We start from the raw sequence: 21,916 nt of genomic DNA, 5'->3' as shown, positions 1-21,916 counted from the left end.
AGTTATAATGCCCCATTCACCATGCGGGAACTCGAAAATGCACTTGCCCGGTCACGGTCCTCCGCTCCGGGGCCTGATTCTATTCGTATTCAGATGCTGAAGAACCTTTCTCCTGCGGGTAAAGGTTTTCTTCTTCGTACTTATAATCGCATCTGAATTGAGGGTCATGTTCCCACATGCTGGCGCGATTCTCCCGATTCCTAAGCCGGGGAAGGACAAGCACTTGCCTTCCAGTTATCGATCCATTTCCTTTACCAACTTTGTCTGTAAGGTGATGGAACGCATGGTTAACTCTCGTTTGGTTTGGCTGCTCGAATCTCGACGCCTACTTACCAATGTACAATGTGGATTTCGTAGGCGCCGCTCTGCTGTTGACCATCTGGTTACCTTGTCGACCTTCATTATGAATAACTTCTTGCGGAAGCGCCATACAGTGGCTGTGTTCTTTGATTTGGAGAAGGCTTACGACACCTGTTGGAGGGTGGGCATTCTCCGCACCATGCGTACACGGGGCCTTTGCGGCCGCCTCCCTCTTTTTATTCGTGCTTTTTTAATGGATCGACAGTTCAGGGTACTTGAGGATCCTGTCCTGTCAGACACCTTTCGCCAGGAGAATGGAGTGCCACAGGGCTCAGTTTTGAGCGTCGCTCTCTTCGCCATAGCGATCAATCCAATAATGGTTTGCCTCCCAGCTGATGTATCAGGCCCCCCTTTTCGTGGACGATTTTACCATCTATTGCAGCGCGCAGCGTACATGTTTCCTGGAGCGCTGTCTTCAGCGTTGTCTTGACCGTCTTTACTCCTGGAGTATCGTTAATGGCTTCCATTTTTCTGCCGAGAAGATGGTCTGTATTAACTTCTGGAGCTACAAAGAGTTTCTCCCACCGTCCTTACATCTCGGTCCCGTTGCTCTCCCATTCGTGGAGACGACAAAATTTTTAGGTCTTACATTTGACAGGAAACTTAGCTGGTCTCCACATGTGTCTTATTTGGCTGCCCGTTGTACCCGTTCCCTAAATGTCCTCCGTGTTCTCAGCGGTACGTCGTGGGGAGCGGATCGAACCGTCCTACGTAGCCTATATCGGTCGATCGTCCGCTCGAAGCTGGATTATGGCAGCTTCGTATACTCCTCTACACGGCCGTCCATCTTACGCCGCCTCAACTCGATACAACATCGCGGGTCACGTCTTGCGATCGGAGCGTTCTATACACGTCCCGTCGAGAGTCTTCATGCTGAAGCCGGTGAATTGCCACTAACCTACCGGCGCGATATATTGCTTCGTCGGTATGCCTGTCGGCTATTATCAATGCCTGACCACCCGTCTTATCGTTCTTTTTTGATGACTCTCTCGACCGTCAATACGGGTTGTATGTATCTGCCCTGCTACCCCCAGGAGTTCGCTTTCGTCGCCTCCTTCAGCACCTTGATTTTTCACTCCCTCCAACCTTTAGAGTGGGCGAGAGCCAAACGCCACCATGGCTCCAGGCTCAGGTTCGCGTTCACCTTGACCTCAGCTCGCTCCCAAAGGAGGTTACCCCAGCTTCGATATACCGCTCGCGGTTTGTCGAACTTCGTTCGAAGTTCATTAATACGATCTTCATTTATACAGATGGCTCTAACAAGGGGAGGCCGCCAATTGTGAAATTCAGATTCGATTCATACTGCGCATAATAAAAGCTCATGGCCAGTGGTGTAATATGGCAAAGCACCAAGATGCACTTCTCAGCCGTTGTCGAGAAAATCGACAGTTAAAAGAAACCGTTGCGGTGAAATACTCTCTACGATTAATAGTTTCCTACAGCGTCGTGGCGCAGCGGTAAGCGCTCGGGTTCGTAATCCGAAGGTCGCCGGATCTAATCTCGCACCATGCAATTTTTTTTATTATTAGTTTTTTTGTAATTCAAATATATATATATATTTATATATTAATGAATTGCTTATGCATGTTGGTGAAGGCGGATCGCTCTCCAATTGTACCGCCTCCATTTTTCCGTTTTTTTAACAGGGCGTACCAAAGCTCTCCCGTCCGCACTGATTTTCGACGATGTTATAAGTTGCGCTAGGGACCGCATCTACCTTCTTTCGAAGTTAGCAGGCAACTACGCTGTTATGCGGCGGCTCGTTTCGGCCCATTCAACATCTGTCCTTAAAGTGTAACGAGCGAGTAACGGAGTTTATATTTCATACCTGCCACAGCGAATTTGTGTTCGTGAAGTCTCTAATTCGAACGTTTGACTTACGCTATACGTATTCGTTTCGGAATATCGTTTCTACGTCTTCCGTTAACTATACGTGGTTGACATTATGAAGACTATAACATTTGTGAAATACAACTTTGTTTGTGGAAAACATAAGGATGTTCGAAGTCGCCAGTTTTTTCACGACAAACGACTTTCAACAACTTATTATATGCATAATTGTTGCAACTTATTGCCGGGAATTATATATATATATATACTCCTGGAAATGGAAAAAAGAACACATTGACACCGGTGTGTCAGACCCACCATACTTGCTCCGGACGATGCGAGAGGGCTGTACAAGCAATGATCACACGCACGGCACAGCGGACACACCAGGAACCGCGGTGTTGGCCGTCGAATGGCGCTAGTTGCGCAGCATTTGTGCACCGCCGCCGTCAGTGTCCGCCAGTTTGCCGTGGCATACGGAGCTCCATCGCAGTCTTTAACACTGGTAGCATGCCGCGACAGCGTGGACGTGAACCGTATGTGCAGTTGACGGACTTTGAGCGAGGGCGTATAGTGGGCATGCGGGAGGCCGGGTGGACGTACCGCCGAATTGCTCAACACGTGGGGCGTGAGGTCTCCACAGTACATCGATGTTGTCGCCAGTGGTCGGCGGAAGGTGCACGTGCCCGTCGACCTGGGACCGGACCGCAGCGACGCACGGATGCACGCCAAGACCGTAGGATCCTACGCAGTGCCGTAGGGGACCGCACCGCCACTTCCCAGCAAATTAGGGACACTGTTGCTCCTGGGGTATCGGCGAGGACCATTCGCAACCGTCTCCATGAAGCTGGGCTACGGTCCCGCACACCGTTAGGCCGTCTTCCGCTCACGCCCCAACATCGTGCAGCCCGCCTCCAGTGGTGTCGCGACAGGCGTGAATGGAGGGACGAATGGAGACGTGTCGTCTTCAGCGATGAGAGTCGCTTCTGCCTTGGTGCCAATGATGGTCGTATGCGTGTTTGGCGCCGTGCAGGTGAGCGCCACAATCAGGACTGCATACGACCGAGGCACACAGGGCCAACACCCGGCATCATGGTGTGGGGAGCGATCTCCTACACTGGCCGTACACCACTGGTGATCGTCGAGGGGACACTGAATAGTGCACGGTACATCCAAACCGTCATCGAACCCATCGTTCTACCATTCCTAGACCGGCAAGGGAACTTGCTGTTCCAACAGGACAATGCACGTCCGCATGTATCCCGTGCCACCCAACGTGCTCTAGAAGGTGTAAGTCAACTACCCTGGCCAGCAAGATCTCCGGATCTGTCCCCCATTGAGCATGTTTGGGAGTGGATGAAGCGTCGTCTCACGCGGTCTGCACGTCCAGCACGAACGCTGGTCCAACTGAGGCGCCAGGTGGAAATGGCATGGCAAGCCGTTCCACAGGACTACATCCAGCATGTCTACGATCGTCTCCATGGGAGAATAGCAGCCTGCATTGCTGCGAAAGGTGGATATACACTGTACTAGTGCCGACATTGTGCATGCTCTGTTGCCTGTGACTATGTGCCTGTGGTTCTGTCAGTGTGATCATGTGATGTATCTGACCCCAGGAATGTGTCAATAAAGTTTCCCCTTCCTGGGACAATGAATTCACGGTGTTCTTATTTCAATTTCCAGGAGTATATATATATATATATATATATATATATATATATATATATATATATATATATGTGTGTGTGTGTGTGTGTGTGTGTGTGTGTGTGTGTGTGTGTGTGTGTGTGTGTGTGTGTGTGTGTGTACACATTTGAATTACAAAAAACAAATACTAAAAAGAAGGTTGCATGGCGCGAGATTCGATCCGGAGACCTTCGGTTTACGAACCCGAGCGCTTACCGCTGCGCCACAACGCTGTGGAAAATTATTAATCGTACAGATTATTTCACCGCAACGGTTTCTTTTAACTGTCGAGTTTCTCGACAACGGCTGAGAAGTGCATCTTGGTGCTTTGCCACATTACACCTCTGGCCATGAGCTTTTATTATGCGCAGTATGAATCGAATCTGAATTTCACAATTGGCGGCCTCCCCTTGTAAGACCAATGACGGTGTCGGGTGTTCATTTATTGTCGGGTCACACAGTTTCAAATACCGGCTCCATGGCCATTTTTCGGTCTTCACAGGTGAGCTGTTTGCCCTCTATCAGGCTGTTCTTTACATCTGCCGCCACCGACATTCTGCTTATGTCATCTGCTCTGATTCCCTGAGCGCCATCCAGAGCCTCAGTGATCCGTATCCGGTTCACCGGATACGACACTCTCTTCAGCAGCTGGTGGACGACGGTTCTCCGGTTACCTTGATGTGGGTTCCTGGCCATGTCGGTATCCCTGGGAACGAAGCTGCAGATGCCGCGGCCAAGGCTGCGGACCTCCAGCCTCGGACAGCTTCTTGTTGTGTGCCTTCGTCTGAATTTAGCAGGGTCATTTGTCAGCGCATTTTATCGCTGTGGCATGCCGATTGGTCTACACTTACTGAAAACAAGCTTCGGGTCTTGAAACCCCATGGGTCGGACGACCTCTTCACGCCCTTCTCGGCGGGAGGAGGTCGTTTTGGCCCGGTTACGGATTGGACACTGCCGGTTCAGCCACCGCCATCTGCTGACGGCTGCGCCGGCGCCGTTCTGATGGTACGCCACATTTTAACGTCCTGTCCGAATTTTAATACACTGCGCATTGGTCTTGGTCTGCCATGTACTCTGGATGAAATTTTAGCTGATGACCCAGGAGCAGCTGCTCGCGTTCTTCGATTTATCCACTTGACGAACCTGTCTAAGGACATTTGATTATGCTGTTTTCTCTTAATCCCTTGCCTGTTAATGTGCCTTTTATAGTGTTGTCCTTTTTAGTTGCTGTTTTAACCTTGTGCCTCGCAGTGCATTCATAACTTAGCCTGGGCGCTAATGACCACAGTAGTTGTGCGCCCTAAAACCACAAAAAAAAAAGAAAAACAGTGGGTGCTTCGGTAGCCAGGGGAGCCGAAGTATTTGCCGTTTCAAGAGGCACAGCATCGGAGATTTACAGTGCATACAAAAAATGATAGAAAAACATCATCCGCCAATCCATAACGCGGACGAAAGTGTGTGTTGAGTGATCGCGACATACGCTTATGAACAAGACTGACGAAAAATAAGGGGACGGCAACTGCAAAAATCACTGCACAACTGAATGTGACACTCGCAGACCCTATCAGCACCAAGACAACACGAAGGGAGATCCACAGGTAGGGAATTTGAGGGCAAGCTGTAATTCCAAAACCACACATCAATTACGCAAATGCATGTAACAGGAAGGCATAAAAACCTAAACTATGGAGCAATAGAAGAAAGTCGTCTGGTGGGATGAGTCTTGTTGCACACTGTTTCCAACTTGTGGCCGAGTTTACATCTCAAGAGTAAACACGGCGGTGGTTCATTGTGATGATTTGGGCAGCCATATGGTGGCATTCAAAGAACGCCGTGGTTACCCTGGTGTCGCACTGCTGCCAAGGATTACGTGATCATTTTGAGAGATCATGTCCATACCATGGTACAATGCTGCTTCCCCAATGGTGACGCTGTGCGCCAATGCTACACCGCCCACGTTGACAGAGGTAGTCCCAGAATGAGATTTTCACTCTGCAGCAGAGTGTGCGCTGATACGAAACTTCCTGGCAGATTTAAACTGTGTGTCGGATCGACACACCAACTCGGTCCCGAGTTCAAATCTAGAGTCGTCTAAGACCGCGCATTCGGGAGGACGACGGTTGAGACCCGCGTCCGGCGATACTGATTCAGATTTTCCGTGATCTCCCTAAATCACGTCAGGCAAACGCCGGGATAGTTTTCACGGCCGATTTCCTTCCCATTCTTCCCCTAATCCGAGCCTTTTCTCCGTCTCTAACGACCTCGTTGTCGACGGAACGTTAAACACAAATCTCCTCCTCGTCCAAGACTGGTTCTGTGAGCACGAGAATGAACTGTCATGTCTCCCCTGTCCACCAGTCACCAAACCTCAATATCTCAATATTACTGAGCGTTTGTGATCTGCTTTCGAGAGGTGGTTACGTGGTCGCTACCCACCTCCATCATCGTTACCACTGTTTTGCAGGAAGAAATGGACAAGCTTCCCTTGAAAGGATACAGGACTCGTATTCCTCCATTGTGGGACGACTATAACCCGTTTTGAATGCGAAAGTTTTTCCTATGCCGTATTAGGCGTGGTAATGTATTTCCGGTGCTTCCATATTTTTGTGTGCGTCCTGGACAAGCTGCCCTACCCTGTTGTAGCTGTGGGGCTCCTACTGGGGGTCACCCACGTTCTATTGAAGTTATCCTCCATTGCTGTTAGACAGTGAGCCTCACGAATGGTCGAGTCACTGCCTTGCATCCACTGGGGTGACGTACTGGCGGCGAACCAAGTTGCCCCATAACGGAAGGCTGGTTTGACCCCTAACAAACGTACTCGGTTGCAATTCTACTCTGAATTTTTAAAATATTCACGACACACTTATCACATAGCTGAATTGTCGACGTCGTACAGTGGGTGGGGTGTCAAGTCGGTTGCTTCTGCCCTTTCCTGTAATCTTTCGTCCGCTGTCTCGACAGCAAATTTTAACACCTTTTTTGGGTGTCGTATGACAGTTTTCTTTTAGCCTCCACCCTCTCCCTTGTGGTTTAAAACCGAATGATTTTTTGCGCACGTTTCCAATATACGATGTGCCCGAGAAAAGTAATGAGGTTTTTATCCACAAAAAAAATTTTTTCTTCAAACAATGATGTTGTTCTCTTCATAGAAGTTCCCTTCCGTAGCTATACACAGGCGGAGTCGTTGTTCCCAGTCTTGGTAACAGCGCTGAAAGACTTCTACTGGTAGTACTTTTAACGTGTCGATCACATTTGTTTTAGTGTTCTCCAGAGCCCCAAAATGACGTCCCTCTAAAACATTTTTCAATTTTGGGATAAGGAAAAAGTCACAAGGACTCAGATCAGGTGAAAAGGGGGCTACGGAAAAATAAATCCGCGAAGGAAGTAAAAGGGTGGCATGGTCGTTGTCATGAGGCAGCATTCGCTTGTCTGCAATTTCTGGTCTCACTCGATTCACTCTTTTCCTGAGCCTTTCACGGACATCTTCGTAAACCAGTTGGTTGACATTTTTTCTGGAGGAACAAGTTCTTTATCCACGGTGCCACTGCAGCCAAAAATGTAAATCGGCATTGTTTTGATCTTTGATTTGCTCATTCGAGCTTTTTTTCGGTCGAGCAGCTGCCTCACTGTACTACCCCTCACTTTGCCTCTTTGTCTCAGGACCGTACTCAAAAATCCAAGATTCATCACCTGTGATCACACTGCTGCACCATTCGTGGTCATTGGCAATACTCACAAGGAGATCGACGCACACGTTTCTTCGATTGTCCCTCTGCTCAGTTGTGAGGTTTCTTGGCGCCATTTTGGCACAAACTTTTCGCGTGTGCAACACTTCGGTCAAAATTAGATGTACGTCGAAAGTGCTTAACAAGTTATCTATCATCCTTATGGTTAAACATCGACCTGATCTCACAAGAGACGCGCACACGCTCTACGTTTTCGTCGTTTTTTGAAGCTGAAGGTCTCACCGAGCCGAGGTTCATTTTCAACGTGTTCCCGGCCTTTCATAAATGCTGAGTGCCATAGAAAAACTCGTGCTCTCGATAAGGAATGTTTCCCGTACACCTGTTCCAAGTTTTCACAGGTCACACATGCGGATTCCCCAAGTTCAACGCAAAACTTGATTGCATAACGTTGCTCTAAATTCTTGTGAAACATTTTCGTAAACAAAAGCACAGCTTCAGTGATGGCGCGCTCAAAACTCACGTGACGGCCGTGCCGAGCTGAAACTCTGAGCATTTGGAAGGAGTGATCACAAGTAGAGTAAAACAGCTTTACCAGATCGTTCGCAGGGCTGTCAGTCTCATTACTTTCCTCACACACTTCGTATCCAGTATGATGGTTGTAGTTTGGTCCCTTGAAACCCCATAATCCATTCATACACGGCTGTCAGTTGGCCGTGACGCCCCTAATACACCCACTTTAGACCCCTGCTCTGCTGCCCACTGAGTGCGTGTTCCGCTGTGCAGTACCGGAACAAGCTGAACGAGCAGCAGCGGCTGTGCATCTCGCAGCAGCGCGAGGCGCTGAGCCAGCGGCAGGCTGAGGCGGCGTCGGTGGACCGCCGCATCTCGGAGCTGCAGGGCCGCCTGCACCGCAAACGCCTCCTCAACCAGCAGCACACCTCCACCACCACCAACAACCACACCAACAACAACAACATCAACAACAGCGCCAACAACAACAACTCCAGCAGCATCCTCAACAACAACGCCAACAACAAGCAGCAGGCGATCCAGCAGCAGCAACAGCACAGGTGAGTGCTCGTGAGTGTTGAGTCGGAAGCGAGTGTACTAAAGAGCGTTTCTTGGAACTGTCTACAATGCAGAGCAGACGGGCAGGAAAACTACTTTCAAATCAGGTATTTTGATCTGATGCTTTAAAGATGTGCAATCAGCATAACTGGCCATGTCGACAATTACATCATCATGATCATGATCGTCGTCATGATCGTCGTCATGATCATGATCGTCGTCATGATCACGATCGTCGTCATGATCACGATCGTCGTCATGATCACGATCGTCGTCATGATCACGATCGTCGTCATGATCACGATCGTCGTCATGATCACGATCGTCGTCATGATCACGAACGTCGTCATGATCACGAACGTCGTCATGATCACGAACGTCGTCATGATCACGAACGTCGTCATGATCACGAACGTCGTCATGATCACGAACGTCGTCATGATCACGAACGTCGTCATGATCACGAACGTCGTCATGATCACGAACGTCGTCATGATCACGAACGTCGTCATGATCACGAACGTCGTCATGATCACGAACGTCGTCATGATCACGAACGTCGTCATGATCACGAACGTCGTCATGATCACCAGCATATTTTTTCTCCTCCCATATTTTCCCCCAGCTCATTCACCTATGCAAGTTTTTCCTTTCTTTACTAGCTTTCCAGTTCTCGCCTCTCCATACCAGCTGTCCCCAACGAACCAGCATGTTGTCCCTCTTTCCTTTTCTCGTCGTCGTCGTTTTCAGTCCGCAGCTCGTCGTCTAATGGCTAGCGTTGCTGCCTCTGGATTACGAGGTCCTAGGTTAGATTCCCTACCAGGTCACGGATTTTTCCACCCGGGGACTGGGTGTTCGTGTCGTCCTCACCTCATCATCATTTCGGGATGTGGTGAGCTTGCAAATGCAAAGACTGGGGAATTGTAAGGGCGCTGACGACCACGATGTTGAGCGCTCCACAACAACAACAACCACCACCACCACCACCACCACCACCTTTTTCTTCTTCTACATCTACATGCATACTCCGCACTCTACCACACGGTGCGTGGCGGAGGGTACCTCGTACCACAACTAGCATCTTCTCTCCCTGTTCTACTCCCAAACAGAACGAGGGAAAAATGACTGCCTATATGCCTCTGTACGAGCCCTAATCTCTCTTATCTTATCTTTGTGGTTTTCCCGCGAAATGTAAGTTGGCGGCAGTAAAAAGGTACTGCAGTCAGCCTCAAATGCTGGTTCTCTAAATTTCCTCAGTAGCGATTCACGAAAAGAAAGCCTCCTTTCCTCCGGAGACTCCCACCCGAGTTCCTGAAGCATTTCCGTAACACTCGCTTGATGATCAAAGCTACCAGTAACAAATCTACCAGCACGCCTCTGAATTGCTTCTATGTCCTCCCTCAATCCGACCTGATAGGGATCCCAAACGCTCGAGCAGTACTCAAGAATAGGTCGTGTTAGTGTTTTATGAGCGGTCTCCTTTACAGATGAACCACATCTTCCCAAAATTCTACCAATGAACCGAAGACGACTATCCTCCTTCCCCACAACTGCCATTACATGCTCGTCCCACTTCATATCGGTCTGCAATCTAACGCCCAAATATTTAATCGACGTGACTGTGTCAAGCGCTACACTACTAATGGAGTATTCAAACATTACGGGATTCTTTTTCGTATTCATCTGCATTAATTTACATTTATCTATATTTAGAGTTAGCTGCCATTCTTTACAACATCACAAATCCTGTCCAAGTCATCTTGTATCCTCCTACAGTCACTCAACGACGACACCTTCCCATACACCACAGCATCATCAGCAAACAGCCGCATATTGCTATCCACCTTATCCAAAAGATCATTTATGTAGATAGAAAACAACAGTGGACCTACCACACTTCCCTGGGGCACTCCAGATGATACCCTCACCTCCGATGAACACTCACCATCGGGGACAACGTACTGGGTTCTATTACTTAAAAAGTCTTCGAGTCACATACTTGGGAACCAATCCCATATGCTCGTACCTTAGTTAGGAGTCTGCAGTGGGGCACCGAGTCAAACGCTATCCGGAAGTCAAGGAATATGACATCCGTCTGATACGCTTCATCCATGGTTCGCAAGATATCATGTGAAAATAGGGCGAGTTACGTTTCGCAGGAGCGATGCTTTCTAAAGCCGTGCTGATGCATCGACAGCAACTTTTCTGTCTCAAGGAAATTCATTATATTCGAACTGAGAATATGTTCGAGAATCCTGCAACAGACCGATGTTAAGGATATTGGTCCGTAATTATGAGGATCCATCCTTCTACCCTTCTTATATACAGGCGTCACCTGCGCTTTTTTCCAGTCGCTCGGGACTGGACAAGAGATTCGCGATAAATGCAAGCTAAGTAAGGAGCCAATGCAGTAGAGTACTCTCTGTAAAGCCGAAGTGGAATCCCATCAGGACCTGGCGATTTATTTATTTTCAACCCATTCAACTGCTTCACAACCCCAGGGATGTCTATCACTATGTCCTCCATACGGGAATCTGTACGAGACTCAAACGGCGGTATGTTTGTACGATCCCTTGCTTTTCCTGGAACAAAAGAACAAATACACGGCGCAACAGTATTAAAGGATCACTTTTTCGAAACCCCATAATTGGCACCCATTTCAACGCATAAATTTGAAATTTGGCTAAAAGGTGTCCACAACATTCCTCTGTGATGGTGCACAAGTTGAAGCCCTACGACGTCACCGTCGCGTTTGGCGACGCTTTAAACAGCAAAGCGATGATACGTGCGAAGAAAGTCGACAGTTCAGTTCATGTGGGATTTAAGGTAATGATACCACACTGATACCAAATTTCACCACAATTCTGCCCGACGCCACCGTGGATGTGTCTTACGATGCGTACGTTATCAAAGTCCCCTTTACCCTCATTTCAGTCTTTCCTTTGACGCATCTGTACTGAAGGTCAAACCACGGCCCCCAGCATTGAAATCAAGTGGATTTCGTAATGGGAGTGCTTGTAATCAACGCGAAAAGGCCTCGGAGGAGAAGGAGGGGGGGGGGGGGGGGCATTAACGGCCTCGGTGAAACCACAGAGCTGCAACAGCTGAGTTGCTGTTCATTGCCGCACATTTCGAGACCGAAAACGATATCTCGCAATGCGGTGAGCTACAGTACGAAGTTCTTGACAAATTTGGCCACTGCTGCTATCACCCGTGCATTTCAATCCTACTCTAAGGACAACGCGTGGCTGCAACCCCAGCGAAAGTGATCTCGCCCCCTTTGAAGTGTACTGTGACAGCAGTTTTTGCTGTGCCGTACAGGATGGAACCACCAGGGACCGTTTAAAACCATTCGACGAAAGTTTGTCGTGCTCGGAAGAAGTGTTTTCGTGCTTTTTTATCCATCCTTTTTTCGCGCTCTATCTCGTGGCATGATCACGGGAGGTTTCGGCACTTACGCGTCTGTCAATAAAATGTGTCTCTCTAAGACCGCCGGCCGAAGTGGCCGAGCGGTTCTAGGCGCTACAGTCAGGAACCGTGCGACCGCTACCGTCGCAGGTTCGAATCCTGCCTCGGGCATGGATGTGTGTGATGTCCTTAGGTTAGTTAGGTTTAAGTAGTTCTAAATTCTAGGGGACTGATGACCTCAGAGGTCCCACAGTGCTCAAAGCCATTTGAACCCTCTAAGACCACCAAGTTGGGCAACACCCTTCGCGCCGACCTTGCACCTTTGTTGATCATGTTGCAAACGTACGAGACAGAAACATTGACACCAATTCAGTCCGGCGGCTGCTCTAGCGCCTGAAGATACGCAAACGGGTGTCGAACGGGCTGCCTAGCCGTCAGGTGGTAGAGCAGCCGCTTGGCTGAACTGGTGTCAATTTTTCAGATAGGTATATTTTTAAAGCGCTCAAAGGTACCCGGGTGGCACCTAGGATGTTGCCAAACTGCGTGGCCTCAGACGGCCACTTTGCCATTTGATTCACAAACGTGTCAGTGTCGAATCCTCCCGTCCTCACATCATAAGAGTGCGCGAAAAAGGAGAGATGAAAACGCATACGAACACTTTACTGCTTCGGATCACGATCAGATTTCGAGTGGTTCCACCCTCTGACACAGAAAAATTGCTGTGACATTACAGTCCAGAGGGACGAGATGTCCTTAGAGTAGGGGTGAAACGCCCAAGTGACAGCAGAAGTGGCCAAATTTTTCAAGATCGTCGCCCTGTAGCTTACCTCACTGCGAGTTGTCGTTTTCGGCAAGGGAATTGACGCCCTTTATGCCACCCCCTGAGGCCTTTTCGTCTCGATTGTGAGTGGTGGTGTGTCTGAAATGTTTCCTCGCCCAGCCATAAGAAAACCGAGTGATAGTAACGCCGTGTGTCGCAGTTATGACGTCCATCGCAGAGACGTCGAAAGAAGGGGTGAAATGAAATGGGGGACAAGAGAGGATGTGACAACCTTCGCATCGTGTGGCGTCGGGCACAGTTGTGGTGAAATTTGATGCCAGTGTGACACCATTAACCGACATTACACTTCAGATGAACTTCTCATCTCTGACCTTATTTTCGGATGTGTCAACACCTTGTCCTTCGAAGCGTCGCCGGGCCGGAGAGTGAAATCACAGGACGCTACGCACTCGTACCATTACAGACTTTGGTTATGGGCACCCTTGCACCAAATTCCAAAATTATATGTGTAAATGGGAGAGAATAGTGTAAATGGGAGACAATAACGGGGTTTGTAAGAGGTGATCCTCTAATTTTTTTGAGCACTATAAATTACGGATCTACATACTCAATATCACCGTGCAAAAAAGACTAATCAGATAGCAGAAGTGACCTGGATCAAATTCTAAAATCCTTCTGTCGAGCTAAGATCCATGCAATTTTCGACCGTCGTACCGAAAATGTGACTTCGTCAGAAACCAACTGTCGTACAGTCATAAAGTGAATATAAGATATTCTGCACTGGATTGTAGTGCAGTAACTATTCTTCTTCCACATGCAAGACTCAGCATAGCCTCGCTGCTGCAACAGATCGCCGATTCTTGCCAGTGAATAGCAGTGCCCTGATGATTTAACCGCCGATGAAATAAAAAGGTTGTGGCTGATGCAGGATTATAGTTTTGCACTTCAGGTCGATCACAGCAATCGCCCTAAATGTGTGTGTGACCAGCTCCGTTGTTTCGTTGTGATACCTGAGGCGGCTGACGGCTGCTTTGCTTCTGGCTGTGCACGCCCGTGCTGTGCGCCGCAGACTGGACCGCCTCGCTTGTGCCTGCCTCCGCCGCCAGCCCAGGGCGACCCTTGACCCCCGCACCTCATTACTGGGACCTCCGCCTCCTCCTCCGGCGCCACGCTTCCGCCTACACAGTGGGGAAACCGTGACGCGTCAACTCGGCGCTTTTCCACAAAAACCGAAACCCTTACACCTTGTGCCGGCTTCCTTATCAGTAGCCACAGTTATTAAAATTTGCCGGGCCGTCGCCTAAAGTACATTTTTGGCTCTCTGTTCACTGTACGTTTAACACGGAAACCAACACTGTGCTATGTATTCCTCAGCGTTTGCTGTCATACTGGGTGTTTCAAAATGAATACAGTATCTGGTTTTTTAAGGCTTACAAGGGAACCTCCCCATCGCACCCCCGTCAGATTTAGGTATAAGTTGGCACAGTGGATAGGCCTTGAAAAACTGAACACAGATCAATCGAGAAAACAGGAAGAAGTTGCGTGGAACTATGAAAAAAATAAGCAAAATATACAAACTGAGTAGTCCATGCGCAACATAGGCAACATCAAGCATAGTATGATCTCAGGCGCGCCGTGGTCTCGTGGTTAGCGTGAGCAACTGCGGAATGAGAGGTCGTTGGTTCAAATCTTCCCTCGAGTGAATAGTTTATTTTCTTTATTTTCGCAAAGTTATGATCTGTCCATTCGTTCATTGACGTCTCTTTTCACTGTAATAGGTTTAGTGTCTTTGTTTTGCGACCGCACCGCAAAACTTTGCGATTATTAGACGAAAGGACGTGCCTCTTCAATGGGAACCGAAAAAATTTGATCGTAAGGTCATAGGTCAATCGATTCCTCCACAGGAAAACACGTCTGATATATTCTATACGACACTGGTGACGGCATGTGCGTCACATGACAGGAATATGTTGTCGACCCACCTAACTTGTACACTTGGCGAATGGGTAAAAAGATTCTTCTACCTTGCCCGATTTAGGTTTACTTGTGGATGTGATAATCACTCCCAAAACACTTATGAAAACATAAGAGTTTGTCACATAAACTGCAACAAACGAATGCAACAGTTTCACAGTCGCACAGTTTTCCCTGTGCTCTGTCAAAACATGTTTTTAACGTTTTCAAATTTTTCCGTGTGTAGACCGTCAAATCCTGCATATGTCCAAGCAAATCTGATCATGTCGTGGAATTTTGGAGAGCGAAGTTGATTATATATAAAATTTAACTTCTCACGCGAGGGAAGACTTGAACCAAGCACCTCTCGTTCCGCAACTGCTCACGCTAACCACGGGACCACGGTGCTCCTGAGCTCGCACTGTCCTTGATGTTGCCTATCCTGCGCATGGGCTACTCAGTTTGTATATTTTGCTTCTTTTTTTCATAGTTCCACACAACTTCTTCCTGTTTTCTCGATATCTGTGTTCAGTTTTTCATGGCCTGTCCACTGTGCCAACTTATAACTAAATCTGAGGGGGGGGGGGGGGGGGGTGCGATGGGGAGGTTCCCTTATCAGTAGCATTTATTACATTCAACTTTATTTTAAATGCTACATCGAATGAAAGAGCAACTCAGTCTTTCTTAAGTGTTCCATGTGAACACCGTTTGTCCCACAGCACACACACAGTCGATAGGCGAGTTCTTCCCATATCTTGATCAGTGTGTCTAACGTAAATGTTGCAACAACTGCTTCAACCTTGTTTCTTAACACTTACTTGATGTTTGGGGTCTCTAAAAACACCCCAAGGCTCTTGTAATTACAAACAGTTGTAAGTTGGACATAGGGTTGTCATCCTCCAAACAGGCTTCTTCTGGACGTTTTATTTTTACCGAGCAAAATATTTATGGTTCTATCACAGTTCGTAGTACAATAATTCGATCTTCTTTTCAGTGGGATCAGAAAAATACCCCACGCACACAATAATGTGGTTTTCAATTTTCTCACGAAAATGAGAACTCGGCAACACTGAACCTTCTCAACCAAAATTTTTATGTCCATTGTTGTAACCATCTCTTAGAAAATACATACACGTGCATGGTTCGAACAGATTCACAGTTGGGAATTGCGGTTTGCTGAACTAAGGTATGATACTATATTTGAATCATCATAGATCGTGATAAAGGCTTTGAAAGGGACTTACCGGCTAGCGCAGGTTTTAGCAGGAAATTAGTTTTTGGAAAGAGGAATGAGAGTGATGCTGATGCAGACGTGGCAGGATGATACACAGGTCGGAGATGAGATGGATGTAAATGAATGTGGTGGTGGTGGTGGTGGTTATGATTATGATATAGGTGGACAGATAACTGACGACATAGTACCACCTCATGCGTGCAAAGAGGCTTCCACGAGTACAATACGTGAAACTGAATGAATCCATGTCACCTTAGACCACAAATACAGACAAGGGCAGATTGACTAGGCCATTTTATCACCAATCACATGCAGAGTGTAATAGTAATGCATAATAATAACAACCATGCCGAAGACAAATTCTACACACATCTTGAACGCTGGATTGAACTTGACTCTACAGAACTATAAGCATCTATGTGCTACTAATAACAGCTGGTTTACTCAAGGCACGTGGGAAACCTTCGAGCCAATTTCGATCAGATGAGCGTGAGTTACCCTTATTTCAAGCCACAATGAGCTTCTGAAGATCACATGGTATTCTGATGCACCTCCGGTTCTGCGACAAACAAACAACAGAAGAAAGAAAAGCAGTTTCTGGATCAAAAGCTCAACCTGTGTGGGTGTGTTTGAAATGTTCGTTGATGCATGTATTTCGTCTTACATCGCAGGGCCTTACATTACAGTTAAAGACCTGTCAGCTTTCACGGGACAGTCTCCATTCAAGGTGTACATTCCTTCAAAAACTTTCTTTTCCTGTCACAATCTTTTTAAAAGTTTGCAACTTCATAGTAGCATACAACATTCGAGTTGTAATTTCAACAGTGTGCATGGGTCTCACAATACGTCATTACTATTTGTATGAAAATGAGGGTTGGAACTTTAATAGTGGCAACTATTTATTTACAGCTCGCACAATATAGATATGTGTTTCAAAGGTTTACTGACCTTCAAAGTAGTCACCAGCATTGTGTATAACGCGTTGCCAGCGATGTGGAAGTTTTAGTATAGTCTTAGCAGTGCCAGTTGTGTTGACAGTTCTTGCGGCACGGTCTATTGCGCGACGAATTTGTAGCAGTTCTGAAGCGAATGCCGTGAGTGTTTCCTTCAGTTTAGAAATAGAGTAGAACTCACGAGGGCTTAAGTCAGGGGAGTGCAGTAGGCGCTATAGCACTTAGCAGCCCCATCAGTTAAACAAATCAGTACGTGCTTGAGCATTGTCCTGCAAAATGATGGTATGGTCCTGCAGAAAGTGTCATCACTTCTGTCTCTAAGCTAGTCGTAGGTTGTGTTCCAAAAATGAACAGCATAGAGACAGAAGCTGAGCTGGTTGTTCACAAAAGTGCTTCCGTAGCAACAACCAGCCAGAAAAGCGAGCTTGGTCGCGTCTTCTGTTTCGTTCATGGTCGTCAAACGCTCTGCGGAGGAGAATTACGGACGCTAACGCAACTGTCACGATCGTGTGCTTTGTTTCCTTGTGCTGATTTTTGTTTATGATACGTAGAAGTGCTTCAATGTAACGGAAAACATTTGAAGGAATTCAGTATTGAACTGTGCAGTCGCTGCGGCCACAGCTGTGTTGGTAATTCAGCCCCAGGTTACTCGAATGGTATCTTGCCTCTTCACACTTCAATCATCGTGAGACGATCTGTCTGAAAAGGAAGAAAGGGAAATCTTGAAATAGTCTAAAATTAAATTACAAACCAAACTACTTTCTGTGCATAAGCATACGCACTTTTGAATCCTTTACATAAGTGGTTTCCAACCTTACTTCACGATTAATCACTTAACTAAACTGTAAAACGAAAGACTTTTCGTGGAAAACTTTTATTTTTTAAGTAATGAAAAATGAATATTTTGTGTGTGTGTGTGTGTGTGTGTGTGTGTGTGTGTGTTTTTTTAATGAATGACAAAGGAATTTGTGGTGGATTGCAAATGCTACCCACAACTCCTACTCAGATAAGAAAACAAATTATCCACAGCGAGGGTAGACACTTGGTACAAAACAAACTTCCCTTGCATTACTCCTCTCCATTGCGCCAGTTGCTTGGCCTGCATACTGCAATCACGTTTAAAATCAAACAAGTTAAAATGAGTGCAGTATACTTACTGTTCGTAAATCACTTGATTGCTCCACACTTTACTTCTCAACTGGCAGAAATTGGAAGACTTCACGCTATTATTGCTTTGTGTCTGACCACAGCCAATAATAATAATAATAATAATAATAATAATAATAATAATAATAATACTGCGTACAGCACTATAGTAGCCTTGTGTAGTTAACTGCTGTGTCGTGCTGTCTGTTTCGTAGTGAATAATGAAGCAATTGCTGGGGTGCTGCAGGTACTTCCCACAACTTGGAGAAGACATTTTCTTCAGATATTTAGGCTTCGTTACGTTAAGTCTCACTTCTATCTTCAGCAATGTATAGCACAAAGCACAACATGTGTGTAGTGTGTGGGCTATGTGAAGAAGCTATAACCTCCACCACATTAATGATACTAGTTGAGAAAAAGTAGTTATTGATAACTTGTATGATTAATATTAGTAAAAACATTGTGATAATAGTAATTATCTTTTGGAAATAATTGTTTTGTTACTAAAACAGAATCGGACCGTTTGGCTTTTAACCCTCAGAAAATTTCATTTTACCCCTTAGGGGTGAGTACCCACAGATTGGGAACCTCTGCTTTAAAAAGTAATTAGTGAACGGAAGGCACGGAGATACATAGCTGTACTCTTGATTGTTGGAACTGGATGCTACAGTTGGCTATGTAATAGTATATACCGATGGTTGACAAACTACTTCGCTAGAGAACCAGTGCTGACGCGGTGAGGTGCATCTTGGGTCACTTATATACTCGTGTTATCAACTGTTCACCTATATACACTGTGATCAAAAGTATCCGGACACCTGGCTGAAAATGACTTAAGAGTTTGTCGTACCCTTCATCGGTAATGCTGGAATTCAATATGGTGTGCCCACCCTTAGCCTTGATGACAGCTTCCACTCTTGCAGGAGTACGTTCAATCAGATGCTGGACTGTTTCTTAGGGAATGGCAGCCTATTCTTCATGGAGTGCTTCACTGAGGAGAGGTATTGATGTCAGTCAGTGAGGCCTGGCATGAAATTGGCATTCCAAAACATCACAAAGGGTTTCAGGTCAGGACTGTGCAGGCTAGTCCATTACAGGGATGTCACTGTCATGTAACCACTCCGTCACAGGTCGTGCATTATGAACAGGTGCTCGATCGTGTTGAAAGATGCAATCGCCATCCCTGAATTGCTCTTCAACAGTGGGAAGCAAGAAGGTGCTTAAAACATTGACGTAGGCCTGTGCTGTGAATAGTGTCACGCAAAACAAAATCACGACCACACCGTGACACCACCGCCTCTGAATTTTACTGTTAGCATTACACACACTGGTAGATGACGTTCACCACACACTGCCATTGGATCACCACATTGTGTACTGTGATTGGCCACTCCACACAACGTTTTTCCACTGTTCAGTCATGCAATATTTATGCTCGTTACACCAAGTGAGGCGTCGTTTGGTATTTACTGGTGTAATGTGTGGCTTATGAGCAGCTGCTTGACCAGGAAATCAAAGTTTTCTCACCTCCCGCCTAACTGTCCATCATACTTGCAGTGGATCCTGATGCAGTTCGGAGTTCCTGTGTGATGGTCTGGTAGATGTCTGCCTATAACACATTATAACCCTCTTCAATTGCCAGCGGTCTCTGTCAGTCAACAGAGGTTGGCCTGTGCACTTTTGTGCTGTTTGTACCTCTTGACATTTCCATTTCACTATCACATTGGAAACAGTGGGCGTAGGGATGTTTCGGAATGTGGAAATCTTGCGTACAGACATATGACACAAGTGACACCCAATCACCTGACCATGTTCGAAGTCCGTGAGTTCTGCAGAGCACCCCATTCTGCTCTCATGATGTATAATGACTACGAGGTCGCTGATATGGAATACCTGGCAGTAGGTGGCAGCACAATGCACCCAATATGAAAAAAGTTTGTTTTTGGGGTGTCTGGATAATTTTGATCATACAGTGTAAATTACTATGTTACGAGCCCCAACAGACTAACTACAGTAAGGGCACGATAAGCTGAATGCCGGCCTCCAAATACTGATAGCTAAAGGTCGGCTTCATTCGGAGCGTTTCCTGTTTTTCAGACTGTTGACGACCTCAGAGAGCTAACAGCTCTGATATTATAGTATAGAGGTGAAGTGTTGGCACTAATAATTTCAACTAATAATAGCATTTGTACTTACATTTAAATGTTCTGTTGAATATGAGACACCATTGAAATTATTTAAATGCTGGTTTGGTTTTTCTCATTCCATTGTATTACAACAGTTTCAATTTCATTTCGTATTCCCTGCTAGAAATATGTACCACATTTGAAGATGACTCTCTCTCTCTGTAATGAACATTCACAAATCTCTCATATCTCTCTCTAAAAATTTATAACATAGTATCTGCTTAAAGAGGGAAACTATGTAATGATAGAATAGTTGTATGAAGCAATAATTTTTACAGCAAAGAATGACTTAGTCTGGAAAATCAGTGAAAATACAATATGATGTGGGGGAAGAAAAAAAATACTTACGTCATTTGATACAGTCATGAACTATGGCAGAAACATAAATTTTCCAACAGAATTCCTCAATTTGTTCACTGTTTCCAGTATGTCCTTGCAATGTCCCTTCTAAACAAAAGTAGACATATTAACCATAAGGAGAAAGGCACGAACCACTATTTTTACCGTGAATTCTATTCACTCTGTGCTATTCAGCTGTAAAAGGATCCAATTTCTTGTAATGTACACTAAGACTGTCAATATAGCACAAGGTTTGGACGATTATAATACTTACACATTTTAATTTATAACAATATACTTTGTACAAATTAGTAGCTAATGAAGTGATTAACTGAATTTTTTTTTTACAAGTGAGAAAATCAATGGGGAGAGAGACTGAACAAAGTGGATCAGTTTCAGCTATTCTTCCATTATATTTTTAGATTTAGAGTTTTTGGTTTTGAAGTAAAAATATATTTATGGACCAGTGTTTTCTGGAAATGGTGTAAGTGCCATTTTGGAATTGTAGTTGTTGCACACGTTTGCTGTTGGGAGGGACACCTGGTACTGGTAACATATAACTTCCCTTAGTTTGTGTGTGTGTGTGTGTGTGTGTGTGTGTGTGTGTGTGTGTGTGTGTGTGTGTCACTCGGTTTCCTGGTCTGGAGCTGTACGACATGTGCACAGGCCTGCCGTGGTGGGTCATGCCCAGGACCAAAAGCCGGCATTCCTGCTGAGGCCCGGAGGCAATGTCGCTGCCGTTGAGCCGTACCTCCATGTCCCGGCACCACAGCCGCAGCAGCAACAACAACAGCAGCAGCAACAACAGCACCAGCAGCAACAGCATCAGCCCATGTCTGCCGACCAGCAGGAGAAGCCCCTCACCCAGGGCTCCCACAATGCTCACCAGGTTAGCACAGTTCTCTCTCCTAGTTCAAATTGGCTAAGAAGCTCTTTGCCCCTCATCTTGGAGCTGTACGAATATTATGATTTGTTGTAATTTTACAGATACTCCCAATAATCTGATGACATCTTGACGTGTTGGGTATCTGCTGGATGTTACCATTGTTCTTGCATGATAATTTGGCAATGTGACTTGTCCTCTCCACCAGGTGCTGCCTGAGACTGCTCATAGAGTGGAATGGGTCAAATATTTATACCTACACTGTTCCCCCTCCATTGTTGGTTCCAGGCATTCCATCTGCATCTGCATTCCCTAGCAGTGTGTGGGCATTTCCTCTTAGGTCCGGAGAGTCTGTCTGTGGGCTTGGGTTCAATTTCCCTCATTGCAGGTAACCCCTGGGGGA

At 46.3% G+C, this 21,916-nt stretch overlaps 1 protein-coding gene across 1 annotated transcript in view; it reads left to right on the top strand.

Moving 5' to 3' along the window:
• Positions 1-21,916, top strand: part of LOC126210001 (apoptosis-stimulating of p53 protein 1-like) — a 339,336-nt gene that overhangs the window by 236,800 nt on the left and 80,620 nt on the right. Inside the window, exons 5-6 of the mRNA XM_049939109.1 lie at positions 8,346-8,632; positions 21,297-21,519. Of these exons, the coding sequence (XP_049795066.1) occupies positions 8,346-8,632; positions 21,297-21,519 (510 nt within the window). The remainder of the gene's footprint in view (positions 1-8,345; positions 8,633-21,296; positions 21,520-21,916) is intronic.

Source organism: Schistocerca nitens, chromosome 10 (genome assembly GCF_023898315.1).
Source record: "Schistocerca nitens isolate TAMUIC-IGC-003100 chromosome 10, iqSchNite1.1, whole genome shotgun sequence".
Taxonomy (NCBI): domain Eukaryota; kingdom Metazoa; phylum Arthropoda; class Insecta; order Orthoptera; family Acrididae; genus Schistocerca; species Schistocerca nitens.
The sequence above is the reverse complement of the archived record's forward strand: the minus strand, read 5'-3'. Positions and strand labels throughout refer to the sequence as shown.